This window comes from Oncorhynchus tshawytscha, linkage group LG08, assembly GCF_018296145.1.
Source record: "Oncorhynchus tshawytscha isolate Ot180627B linkage group LG08, Otsh_v2.0, whole genome shotgun sequence".
Lineage (NCBI taxonomy): Eukaryota > Metazoa > Chordata > Actinopteri > Salmoniformes > Salmonidae > Oncorhynchus > Oncorhynchus tshawytscha.
This window is the reverse complement of record NC_056436.1, coordinates 10,301,483-10,315,648: the sequence shown is the minus strand read 5'-3', so window position 1 is coordinate 10,315,648 and position 14,166 is coordinate 10,301,483. Positions and strand designations below refer to the sequence as shown.

Here is a 14,166-nt window from a genome sequence, read left to right as displayed (position 1 = left end):
GGCGAATACCAAATGTGTTTGCTTATTTTTTTCTTTAAGCAATGGCTTTTTTCTGGCCACTCTTCCATAAAGCCCAGCTCTGTGGAGTGTACGGCTTAAAGTGGTCCTATGGACAGATACTCCAATCTCCGCTGTGGAGCTTTGCAGCTCCTTCAGGGTTATCTTTGGTCTCTTTGTTGCCTCTGATTAATGCCCTCCTTGACTGGTCCATGAGTTTTGGTGGGTGGCCTTCTCTTGGCAGGTTTGTTGTGGTGCCACAATGTTTTAATGTTTTAATAATGGATTTAATGGTGCTCTGTGTGATGTTCAAAGTTTTGGATATTTTTTTTATAACCCAACCCTGATCTCTGTACTTCTCCACAACTTTGTCCCTGACCTGTTTGTAGAGCTCCTTGGTCTTCATGGTGTCGCTTGCTTGGTGGTGCCCCTTGCTTAATGGTGTTGCAGACTCTGGGGCCTTTCAGAACAGGTGTATATATACTGAGATCATGTGACACTTAGATTGCACACAGATGTACTTTATTTAACTAATTATGTGACTTCTGAAGGTAATTGGTTGCACCAGATCTTAATTAGGTGCTTCATAGCAAAAGGGTTGAAGACATATGCACGCACCACTATTCCGTTTTAAGTGATTTTTTTTCATTTCACTTCATCAATTTGAACTATTTTGTGTATGTCCATTACATAAAATCCAAATAAAAATCTATTTAAATTACAGGTTGTAATGCAACAAAATAGGAAAAACGCCAAGTGGGATAAATACTTTTTCAAGGCACTGTAAAACAAAAATATGTAAAACAAATATGAAAAGCGAATGATTTGTCATGAATGTTAGTGTAAAGACTTTGGGAGATTGTCTGAACTGCGCCTCCGCATCCAACAGCTATAGTCTTCGATTAATATAGCTTCTCTTTAATCTTTTCAAAATAGAACTAACACTAAAATAACCAGAGAAAAAGAAGAAAGCATTGGTACAATTAAGATCGGCCATCTTGTATTTGATTGACACTCAGAGCTCTAATCGCAGATGTTTCTATCTTAACATAGTGTTCTCCTTTCTTTACTAAATGTGTCTCAATGATTCAGTCTTTCTTCACTTTAGCTAATAGTTATAGATGTTTCTTCATGAAATACACTGATAAACCATATGATCAGTCTGTACAATATAATTACAAAAAAATTACAACTTAGATGGTATGTACAATAGCTAGTACCTACAAAGTACAACGGCTATAATGTAATAAAATATGTAAACAAATGTGTTTGTTTGACACAGTTTTGACTGTGACAGATAGAATTCACACTTTTCACGTTAGATTTATTTCTGTATAGACATTTTTAACAGTGTTATAGTACTGCATTCTGTCCTCGATGGGACAGCTCCATAGAAAATAGAACAAGAGGTGATTAACCAACACACAGAGGCCTGCAAAAGACACAACCAGCACGACTGCAAACCAACAGACCTTTTTATCTTTAGGGATACTCATATTTTCATTGTTGATGTTTTTAGGGAATAAAATCGAAAGAGTTGTGGTGTCTTGATGATGACGAAGTATAAAGTTTGGCCTTTAGAGAGAAAAGGACTGTTCAAGCTAAGTTTATATATTGTACTGTACTGTACAATATACTGTACTGGTATGTATTGTACTGTCGTGGTATATTGTACTCTAGTGGTATATTGTACTGTACTGTACAGTTTTGGTAGAATGGATTACATGCATTACAATCAGTTGCTTTTAACCGAGACAAGAACAAGCAACCACTTCTCGCCAGGACCAACACGTAAGTGTCACTCTGTCCTTCTGTCACACAACGAGAGTAATCATGTTGAGATCAGAGAACAGACAACAGAGCTCTGAGATCTGAAGAGATCCTAAGAGATCTTTCCTCAGCCATTTGAGCTTGGTGTCATTTGAGTAGTAGATGTTTTTTGTTGTTGTTGAGTAGACACCACACTTTTATAATCCCGAAACCATACATACAATAAAAAAATGTACGATATCTTTTAACAGCAGTAGTCCATTTTTTTTCATTGATTTTACAATGATCCTCTTTATCCTGACCCACTCTTGTTAAAGCACTACATGTTGCTTTCATGCTGAAGACGGTCAAGATTAATGAACATCTTTCATTTTGTACAGGTTTACAAAAACAAACCAAATGTATTTATTTTTTACGCCAAGGATCACATAGTTCTAAAAGTCCCATAGGATGATGATGCAGTCGCTGTGAAGTAGTTGTACACAAACTCGGCAGAAGAGGAAGGTCTCTAAAGATGCTATTATCCTTCTCTGTATGCTTACAATAGTAAGTCTTCTTCATATTACTACACATAGTCATAGTTCAACCACTCTACACAGCATCAAGTAACGGTTTAGTTTTTATCATGTTTTGTCATCGCAGCTCCTTAGAAGGTAACTGTTAAATACACTTCTATATTTCTCTATACCTGTCTTTCTCTTCCTCTCTCTTTTCATCTCTCAATGTCCGTCACTCAAACGTAATACTCCTTGTCCTTGTTTTTCTGTTTTCCTTTGACAGCTTTCGAGCTTTGCTGTTTGTCCTTCACGGCGGCTCCGTTGCTCTGCGTTGCCGAGTTGGTGATGTAATTCCTGCTCTCGTCCACCTGGTAGGAACCCTCGTCCCTGTTCCTGTACTTATACATGGCGTACAGGAGGATGACGATGCACAGGGCTGCGGCCGCCACTATCCCCACGACCATCCCGATGGTGCTGCTAGACTGGCGGGACACTTCCGGGGGTCCCGGGACTCTGTTGATGACGGGCTGGGTGGGCAGGGCTGTGGGTACAGTATGGAACATGGGGGAGGTTATTACAGGAGCCCTCTGCTTGGTACTGTCTACCTCATAGGGTAGGGTGGGCAACGGGAGCAACACTACGTCTGGCTGGGGTTTTAGCTCGCGGTTATTCATTTTGCCGGCAGGCAGCTTGGCGGGTGACGTGTGGTGTAGGGCTGAGGTGGAGGTGTAGCGGCTCTGGTCGGGTGCTAGTGGCAGCACGGCGGTAGTGGTAGTCCTACCGCGGTCTGAGGATGGTTTGTTAGGTCTAAAGTCCTTGGTTTCCCACTTGGGCTGGTGAGCTTTGTAGCCACCTTCAAAAGCCGACGTGGACAAGGTCTTATCTGTTACCAAGGAGAAGGTGGCGTAAAGCTCTTCATCATCAGTAGGAGGCAGGTTAGAGTCAAAATCATACCCAGATATCACCAAGCCATCATCATCATCACAATCATCACAATCATCGCTGCCTCGGTCCGACAAGCAAGGTACCCCGGCCTCAGTGGCCTTGGACAGGGACTCTTTGGTGGTTTCATTTATGGTGAGGGGTGGGCAGAGGGTTGGGAGGGGGATGGACGGGGGTAACACTAATTGGTCCTCTAAGAGTACAGGGATGACTAATTCACCTCCTAGACGTAGAGACAGACAAAATACATGTTAGAGAGAAGTAAGGACATCTTGACAACCATACACATTTATCTTCCTATCATATTCAGCCAGAACGGACAAGAGGGCAAATAAAAGCACAACATGATACTGTACAAAACAAAACATGCACACGCACCGTACCTACATAACACAGCTTTAAATAAGAATAAACATGCCAGAAAACAGAACCAAAGGCAAAGCTAAAAAGGATCAAAAGGCTACAGGAGGTGTGAGGGTGAGCCAGACATTAAGGTTCAATCAACAACTTCAAAAAGGCTACAGGAGGTGTGAGGGTGAGCCAGACATTAAGGTTCAATCAACAACTACAAAAAGGCTACAGGAGGTGTGAGGGTGAGCCAGACATTAAGGTTCAATCAACAACTACAAAAAGGCTACAGGAGGTGTGAGGGTGAGCCAGACATTAAGGTTCAATCAACAACTACAAAAAGGCTACAGGAGGTGTGAGGGTGAGCCAGACATTAAGGTTCAATCAACAACTACAAAAAGGCTACAGGAGGTGTGAGGGTGAGCCAGACATTAAGGCTACAAAAAGGACTTAAGAAAATATATAACCAATAGAGGCCAGGATAATGTGGATTTTAGTGGATTTTACCTTTTGAAAAGAAAACATTCTCTCTCATCTGACACTGAAGTTATCACGTAGCTGATGTGTAATAACGGTATCCCTATTTGAAAACGGAAAACAAGCAGCACAGTGGCTTAAACCTGGATGTATTTATAATTCTACAATATGATATGTGTGACGGACAGAAGTCCTAACTGGCTAGATTACCATACAGTGTCAGTAACCCCCATGGAAGGATCTGGAAAGATCTGGCTCCCCAGTCGACCCCAGCCTCTATCCTTTTGAATGGCTTCCATAATGACAGGATTTCATAGGGCAGATCAATGACGGCTGAATGTTCACTCTATGATCACCTTTCTGTGCATGTGTCATTTACCCTTGGGTGATTTATGTCCGGTGTCTGTCATTCTGGAGGGGGTGTCTATCATTCTGGAGGTGGTGTCTATCATTCTGGAGGTGGTGTCTGTTTCGTTCTGGAGGTGGTGTCTGTATCGTTTTGGAAAGGGTGTCTGTGTCATTCTGGAGGGGGTGTCTGTATCATTCTGGGGGGTGTCTGTGTCATTCTGGAGGTGGTGTCTGTTTCATTCTGGAGGAGGTGTCTATATCTTTCTGGAAGGGGTGTCTGTATCATTCTAGAGGGAGTGTCTGTATCATTCCGGGGGGTGTCTATCATTCTGGAGGGGGTCTGCATCATTGTGGAGGGGGTCTGTATCATTCTGGAGGGGGTGTCTATCATTCTGGAGGGAGTCTGTATCATTCTGGAGGGGGTCTGTATCATGCTGGAGGGGGTCTGTTAAATTCTGGAGGGCGTGTCTCTGTATTATTCTGGAGGTGGTGTCTGTATCATTCTGGAGGGGGTGTCTGTGTCATTCTGGGGGTGTCTGTATTATTCTGGAGGGGGATGTCTGTGTCATTCTGGGGGTCGGTATCATTCTGGAGGGGTGTCTGTATCATTCTGGAGGGGGTGTCTGTATCATTCTGGAGGGGGTGTCTGTATCATTCTGGAGGGGTCTGTATAATTCTGGAGGGGGTGTCTGTATCATTCTGGAGGGGGTGTCTGTATCATTCTGGAGGGGTGTCTGTATCATTCTGGAGGGGGTCTGTATCATTCTGGAGGGGGTCTGTATAATTCTGGAGGTGGTGTCTGTATAATTCTGGAGGGGGTGTCTGTATCGTCTGGAGGGGGTCTGTGTCATTCTGGAGGGGGTGTCTGTTTCATTCTGGAGGGGGTCATTCTTTCTGGAGGGGGTGTCTGTATTATTCTGGAGGGGGTGTCTGTATCATTCTGGAGGGGGTGTCTGTATCATTCTGGAGGGGTCTGTATCATTCTGGAGGGGTCTGTATAATTCTGGAGGGGGTGTCTGTATAATTCTGGAGGGGGTGTCTGTATCGTTCTGGAGGGGGTGTCTGTGTCATTCTGGAGGGGGTGTCTGTTTCATTCTGGAGGGGTGTCTATATCTTTCTGGAGGGGGTGTCTGTATTATTCTGGAGGGGTGTCTGTATCATTCTGGAGGGGGTGTCTGTGTCATTCTGGAGGGGGTGTCTGTATCATTCTGGGGGGTGTCTGTATTATTCTGGAGGGGGTGTCTCTATCATACCTGTGTGAGTATTTGGGTGTATTTGCGATGTAACCATGTGATCAACAACATGATGTAGTGTATCATGAATCACTGGGGGCTTTCATAACCAAGTTACACTTGCACAATTCAATTCAAGAGCTTGTTATTCAATTAAATTCATTTTTTTCACCCCACCCCTAAAGGGTGCCTTTAGTGAAAATGATACCAAAATGATTTAGCCTGCACTTGAAATTAAATAAGGTTTCAATAGCACTCTATCGTTTCTGAAAAGTCAACAAATGCCTTGTGAGTATCTACATTGAATAATTAAGAAACAACAGGTTCTTTCATATGCCCACTAATTAACTGTAAGTAATCAGTGAATGTAAACAAATATCTATCCTGGCGGATCTCCTTGCACTTCAAAGCGCATTATTCTAACTATAAAGCAAGCCACGCAATACACAATTCTACCAGCAACATTGTTTTCCAGCTTCAAACAAAGTATTTCATTAAAAACCTAAGTAAACAATGCAAGAGCAATGAAGAGCTTTTGTATAGTGATTAGAGCTGCACTGGGAACCAACAGGTTGAAATTAGACTTGCAAATCCACACGTTGTTGTCAGCACTTGGTTCATTTTAGAGGAGAATCACGATAAATAATGTGCATTAATGTGTTTGTGTGTGTGAGTGTGTGTGTATGTGGAGGCCAACATACTGTATGAAGTAACAAATCCCCATTGTTTTCTAAAGGATAAAAACAATTTTGGGAGGATTGGATACAGTGGTATCCAATCACATGCTGAGTTTGGTGTAGTGTTAAAAGGCGAGTGTAGGTATGGTCTGTTTCTCAAAAGGGAAATGATGAACATTCAGGTTGTCATTGCAGCTGCCAAATCCCACTGCCATCAAGGTATGTGTATACAGTACACTACCAAGGCTCTAAGCATTACAAACGGATGCAAATTTAAAATGATTTTAAAAAATGAATTTAAATCAAGGCAAACATACAAAACTAAGAGAACAGTTGGATCTAATACATTAAGATTAGCTATATGTTGTACAAAGCAAACGTAAAAAACAACAACAACAACTCTGTTTTAAACATCACAACAGCCCACTAAAACATTATTCAAGGAAGAAACCACATAGTCTTTGTCAACTTACATCAACAATCACCGCATGATTTTGGCATGAACAAAAAAAGAGTTTACAAAAGAAAGTTGTGTGAGAATGTTCTTGGCTCAGTATAGTTTTGATCAAAAATAATTCAGCAATTGGACATCTTGTTTATTTTTTTCTTTAGATGTGATGGTGCAGCGAGGGAACAACACTTACATCCACACCATATAACATGAAAAATAAACGGCAACATAAATACTATTTTCTTCTTTCGATAAGTAGTCCAGTTTTTCAAAAGAAAACTGTACATCTGTACATTTTCGCATTGACTTCTCAATAAATATGTACTTTCTGTTCATTTGAAGTTTTTTATTAGTTTGTATTTGTTCCTTAATTTAGAATGGATGGATGACTGTCCAAGGGGGAGGGGCCTATGAACATACTACAGAGGAGATGAGGATGATGAGGGTGATAGTGTAAGTCAGTTGCCATGTCCATGTAAAGGCAGTACGAGGAAGCCTGGCGGCGTTAGAGCTTTTGGCTGTAAGGAAGGGATGGGGACATACAACCAGTGAGCTTATGCACACATGCCCATCTACAGAGAATCACAGCACTCTACTCACACTGACAGTCTGACAAACCCTGAACTGCACCTTCTTAGCCATGCAGTTTTTTTTGACGTAATCAATCATTCATTCAATAAAAAAAAAGTTTAATTGTTTTTTTCAAAATTGCTCATCAAAAATCTGAAAAACCAAGGACCATTATATGGATCTGGCACCACTTCACCAAATGTTGTGTCAACTTAAATGGACTGGTTTTAATTAACAAAATGGAGGATAACTTGATGTTTTTGTTGTTAGATTATAAGCAGTGGTCTAAAGCACACAATCCATTCGCTGAAGTAGTTCCAAATCTCCCAAAATAAGATGAACATTTAAATTATTCTATAAAAAATTATAAAAAAATGTGATTCCAAATACTCACATCTGATTCAAAGTGGTCGAAACTAATGTTTACCATAACAAAGTAGCAAAGTAAACTAAATAATTCCCCTCCCAAAAAATCATATTCATAATAAAAATGTAATTTATTCATTTGAACATCGACACAAAAATATGTATAAAATATGATAAACTATCAAAATATAAATGTCCATATAAAATGAGAGAACAAAGCCACTTCAATTTGTATACACTACAACCAGAGGCTATAAAACAGACAGTCGGGAGGAGCAGTCAGGTGACGACATTCCCTCGGTCATTGGCATTGGATGACAAATAGATCTGTTTGTGTTAGTCTTAAGACATGGACCTGGCGTGCAGTCTGGGTGTAGGTCAGAGAGGAGAACATACTGGCTGAGAATGGGTTAATAAAGCAATAAAGCCCGAGGAGGTGTGGTATATGGCCAGTATACCACGGCTAAGGGCTGTTCTCAGGCACAACACATCTTAGGCCCTTAGCCGTGGTATATTGTCCATATATCACAAACACTTGAGGTGCCTTATTGCTATTATAAACTGGTTACTAATGTAATTCGAGCACTAAGAAATAAGTGTTTTGTCATACCCGTGGTATATGGTCTGATATACCACGGCTGTCAGCCAATCAGCATTCAGGGCTCAAAGCACCCAGTTTATAATATTTTTTTGGTTGTACTGCAAGATGTTGATGCATGCTTGGAGTAAGTTGCTTTTAGGGAAAGTCAAAAGAACATACGGCATGCCGGTGTCAGATAAAGTAAGACATCGACCGTTGAGTAAGGTTAGGAAAGTGCAGGGGTGCAGTTCAACCAAGGGCTGTAGCAGTATAACAATGACATTGACCCATAATGATATATTCTACAGTAACAGATGGCAAGAGAAGTCATTACTAGGTAGCCTAGTGGTTAGAGCATAGGGCCAGTAACTGAAATGTTGCTGGATCAAATCCATGAATTGACAAGGTTAAAAAAAATAATCTGTTGTTCTGCCCCTGAACAAGGCAGTTAACCCACAGTTCCCAGGTAGGTGGTCATTGAAAATAAGATTTTTTTTCTTAACGGACTTGCCAAGTTAAATTGAACAAACAGAAACATTCAAGATAAAACTTGATTCCCACAGCCCTTTAGTTTCACAGCTAGACAGCAACAGACAGAGGAATTCCACAAGAATATATGAAACTCTTTGTTGTATTTTTTCTGAAGTTAAACGCAGACAAAATGTATCTGATAAACACTTTAAACTGAGGATCTCACTAACAAGATCATTTTTTTGTTATTATCGCTCATTTCACCAGGAGCTTAACTTCATTTTGAGGGTGTTCTGACACATTTCATCATGTCAATGTCACTCAGCTACAGAGGTGTGGACAGCTACAGAGGTGTGGACAGCTACAGAGGTGTGGACAGCTACAGAGGTATGGACAGCTACAGACGTGTGGACAGCTACAGAGGTGTGTACGGCGAGATATTATTCTTGTGGATGCAAATCATCGCATCATAAAATTGTGCAATGTCAAATGGAACATTAATATTGGCATGAGGGTAAACAATCCTTCCCTGAGTGAGATAGTAGCTAGCGAATGTCTGAGAAGCACTCGGAAGACAGATACAGGAGCTCTTATCTTGTAAAAACAGACAGCACTGCGCACAGTGGAGGAGGCAGAGGACACTGACAGATTTCACCCATAACCAGAGTGTGAATTACACCATGACATTCAGGGGGGGGTCTCTATTGAATGCAACTTATTTTCATTGGCCTAATAAAGACGTTATTTAAATGGTAAAAAGGTATTTCCTTTTGTTGTGGCATGAACACAACCCTTTATGATATTTTCATCTGATAGTCGAACAAATATCTTCAAAAAGTAGGCATGTTCGTCCACTCCAAAAGAATCGCAGCATCGCAGCATCCAAACTGCATGTATACTCGTGCCATGTGATGAATTGACATAGAAATCTATTACAAAACACCACATTCAGCGATTGTCATCGAATAGCCCGACATGAATTGATGTGTCTTGCCAATAAATGTACCTTTTTTTGTTGGCTGAAAAGTCGGGACACCTGAAATAGGACTGAAACTGTCCCTGGAAAAACAGAATGGTCACCCTAACACACATGGTGTTAGTGATGTAGTGTTATAAATAAATAAGTGGTTGCCGGTCGTGGTAAAAAAGCTTTAAAGATGGTTTTACCCTCCACTACGCCTACACTACTGCCAGTAGTCTACCCTCTCAGCCAAGGCTATTTTAAACACATCAACTTACGCAGAACAGGTAGCTTACGTTCAATATACTACGTTCAATATAATACGTTCAATATAATACGTTCAATATACTACGTTCAATATAATACGTTCAATATAATACGTTCAATATAATACGTTCAATATACTACGTTCAATATAATACGTTCAATATAATACGTTCAATATAATACGTTCAATATACTACGTTCAATATACTACGTTCAATATAATACGTTCAATATAATACGTTCAATATACTACGTTCAATATAATACGTTCAATATAATACGTTCAATATACTACGTTCAATATAATACGTTCAATATACTAATATAATACGTTCAATATAATACGTTCAATATAATACGTTCAATATAATACGTTCAATATAATACGTTCAATATACTACGTTCAATATAATACGTTCAATATACTACGTTCAATATAATACGTTCAATATAATACGTTCAATATAATACGTTCAGTATAATACGTTCAATATACTACGTTCAATATAATACGTTCAATATAATACGTTCAATATAATACGTTCAATATAATACATGAGCTGAATCAAAACATGTTGACACCATAAGAATGAATGACTGGAGTCTTCACAAATCATGAGACCTACAACACTATCTTTCCTTACATTAATGACATTTATGACAGTGTTATTTGTCATTATTAAGCATTTCACATTTTGAATTAAAACATTGAACTTCAACCCTGTATGAATCATGGACCTTTGAGGTTTTGGAAAATGGACTGTAGCCCAAGTGTAAACAGGCCTAGGTAACATTTCATTAGGTTTTGCAGTGAAAACAGTTCTCAAGGGCACAAAAAAATATAAAAATATAAACGCGACTTGCAACCATTTTAAAGATTTTGCTGAGTTAAAGTTCATATCAGTAAAACTGTCAATTTAAATATATTCATTGGGCCCTAATCTATGGATTCCACATGACTGGGCAGGGGCTCAGCTATGAGTGGGCCTGGAAGGGCATAGATCCACCCACTTGGGAGTCAGGCCAATAAAATGCTCCTTAACAGGAAATTAAACAAGTTTGCGCACACGATTTGAGAGAAAAAAGCTTTTGTGTGTATGGAACATTTCTGAGTTATTTTATTTCAACTCATGCAAAAGGTGACCAGCACTTTACAAGTTATATTTTTGTTCAGTGTAATATAGGCTTATGCCATTGTAAAAATCGAAAGCTTCTAACCGAAAGAGTCAACTATAGTCCTACTGTCATTAACCTATACTTGTTGAATGGATTGGATGCGCATTGGTGTCTAGCTGTAGGCTAGTTGTCTAGTGATATTTTTCGACCATCGTCAACTGATCTAGGAAAGAAAACATATATTGATATAAATTAATGAAGCTCTATAAATGGTTCTACTACTTCTGGTCATGGAGAACACCATTACCCACTGTGCACCTGAAAAACAACTCAATGAGCGCTCTAAACAGCTGACTGACTTTTAAGCAAACAATGATAAATCATGGGATAAATCTAATGAATTTATAATAAAGGCATTTTTTAAAATCAAGGACGCATGGCAAACAAATGGTGAAAATGAGGAAGTACAAAGGAACATCTATGCGTAAAGGAGCAGAAGTTTCAGCATTATTAGATGGACAGCGAAGTGGCATAGACAAATAGAGTTTAAACCATGACAGCGAGGTGGGGGTGTTTTATTTTCACATTCACCACTGCATTCTGGGGCGGCAGGGTAGCCTAGTGGTTAGAGTGTAGAGGCGGCAGGGTAGCCTAGTGGTTAGAGTGTAGAGGCGGCAGGGTAGCCTAGTGGTTAGAGTGTAGAGGCGGCAGGGTAGCCTAGTGGTTAGAGTGTAGAGGAGGCTCTTTTCTTCCGACTCTTTTCTCTGTATATATCAATGATGTTGCTCTTGTTGCGGGCGATTCCCTGATCCACCTCTAAGCAGACGACACCATTCTATATACTTTCGGCCCGTCATTGGACACTGTGCTATCTAACCTCCAAACAAGCTTCAATGCCATACAACACTCCTTCTGTGGCCTCCAACTGCTCTTAAACGCTAGTAAAACCAAATGCATGCTTTTCAACCGATCGCTGCCTGCACCCGCATGCCCGACTAGCATCACCACCCTGGATGGTTCCGACCTTGAATATGTGGACATCTATAAGTACCTAGGTGTCTGGCTAGACTGCAAACTCTCCTTCCAGACTCATATCAAACATCTCCAATCGAAAATCAAATCAAGAGTCGGCTTTCTATTCCGCAACAAAGCCTCCTTCACTCACGCCGCCAAGCTTACCCTAGTAAAACTGACTATCCTACCAATCCTCGACTTCGGCGATGTCATCTACAAAATGGCTTCCAACACTCTACTCAGCAAACTGGATGCAGTCTATCACAGTGCCATCCGTTTTGTCACTAAAGCACCTTATACCACCCACCACTGCGACTTGTATGCTCTGGTCGGCTGGCCCTCGCTACATATTCGTCGCCAGACCCACTGGCTCCAGGTCATCTACAAGTCCATGCTAGGTAAAGCTCTGCCTTATCTCAGTTCACTGGTCACGATGGCAACACCCATCCGTAGCACGCGCTCCAGCAGGTGTATCTCACTGATCATCCCTAAAGCCAACACCTCATTTGGCCGCCTTTCGTTCCAGTACTCTGCTGCCTGTGACTGGAACGAATTGCAAAAAATCGCTGAAGTTGGAGACTTTTATCTCCCTCACCAACTTCAAACATCAGCTATCTGAGCAGCTAACCGATCGCTGCAGCTGTACATAGTCTATTGGTAAATAGCCCACCCATTCTCACCTACCTCATCCCCATACTGTTTTTATTTATTTACTTTTCTGCTCTTTTGCACACCAATATCTCTACCTGTACATGACCATCTGATCATTTATCACTCCAGTGTTAATCTGCAAAATTGTAATTATTCGCCTACCTCCTCATGCCTTTTGCACACATTGTATATAGACTCCCCCTTTGTTTTCTACTGTGTTATTGACTTGTTAATTGTTTATTCCATGTGTAACTCTGTGTTGTCTGCTCACACTGCTATGCTTTATCTTGGCCAGGTCGCAGTTGCAAATGAGAACTTGTTCTCAACTAGCCTACCTGGTTAAATAAAGGTGAAATAAAAAAATAAAAACATTTCAACTCTCTACCAACCCTAGCCCTAGCCCTACCCTTAACCCAGACTATCAGTAACATTTAAACTATCTACCAACCCTAACCCTAACCTTAACCCAGACTATCAGTAACATTTCAACTATCTACCAACCCTAACCCTAACCCTAACCTTAACCCAGACTATCAGTAACATTTCAACTCTCTACCAACCCTAGCCCTACCCTTAACCCAGACTATCAGTAACATTTCAACTATCTACCAACCCTAACCCTAACCTTAACCCAGACTATCAGTAACATTTCAACTATCTACCAACCCTAACCCTAACCCTAACCTTAACCCAGACTATCAGTAACATTTCAACTCTCTACCAACCCTAGCCCTACCCTTAACCCAGACTATCAGTAACATTTCAACTATCTACCAACCCTAACCCTAACCTTAACCCAGACTATCAGTAACATTTCAACTATCTACCAACCCTAACCCTAACCTTAACCCAGACAATCAGTAACATTTCAACTATCTACCAACCCTAACCCTAGCCCTACCCTTAACCCAGACTATCAGTAGCATTTCAACTATCTACCAACCCTAACCCTAACCTTAACCCAGACTATCATTAACATTTCAACTATCTACCAACCCTAACCCTAACCCTAGCCTTAACCCAGACTATCAGTAACATTTCAACTATCTACCAACCCTAACCCTAACCTTAACCCAGACTATCAGTAACATTTAAACTATCTACCAACCCTAACCCTAGCCCTAACCTTAACCCAGACTATCGGTAACATTTCAACTCTGTACCAACCCTAACCCTAACCTTAACACTTATCCTAACCCGAAACGTAACCCTTTCCCTAACCCTAACCTTAACCGTTATCCTAACCCTAAACGTAACCCTAACCCTAACCTTAACCGTTATCCTAACCCTAAACGTAACCCTAACCATAACCTTAACCGTTATCCTAACCCTAAATGTAACCCTAACCCTAACCCTAGCCCTAACCTTAACCGTTATCCGAACCCTAAACGTAAGCCTAGCCCTAACCCTAACCTGGGGCTGGCCAGCCAT

General features: G+C 40.7%; 1 protein-coding gene across 3 annotated transcripts in view; it reads right to left on the bottom strand.

The window, feature by feature from the left end:
- Positions 1 to 678: 678 nt before the first annotated feature.
- LOC112264079 (neurexin-3a) overlaps positions 679 to 14,166 on the bottom strand; it is a 548,855-nt gene continuing 535,367 nt past the window's right edge. For 2 of the 3 annotated variants that reach the window (XM_042325188.1, XM_042325190.1), the window contains one exon: positions 679 to 3,429. In XM_042325188.1, coding sequence (XP_042181122.1) covers positions 2,501 to 3,429 — 929 coding nt within the window. In that variant the 3' untranslated portion in view covers positions 679 to 2,500. The remainder of the gene's footprint in view (positions 3,430 to 14,166) is intronic. The other variant, XM_042325189.1, reaches the window with a different exon arrangement.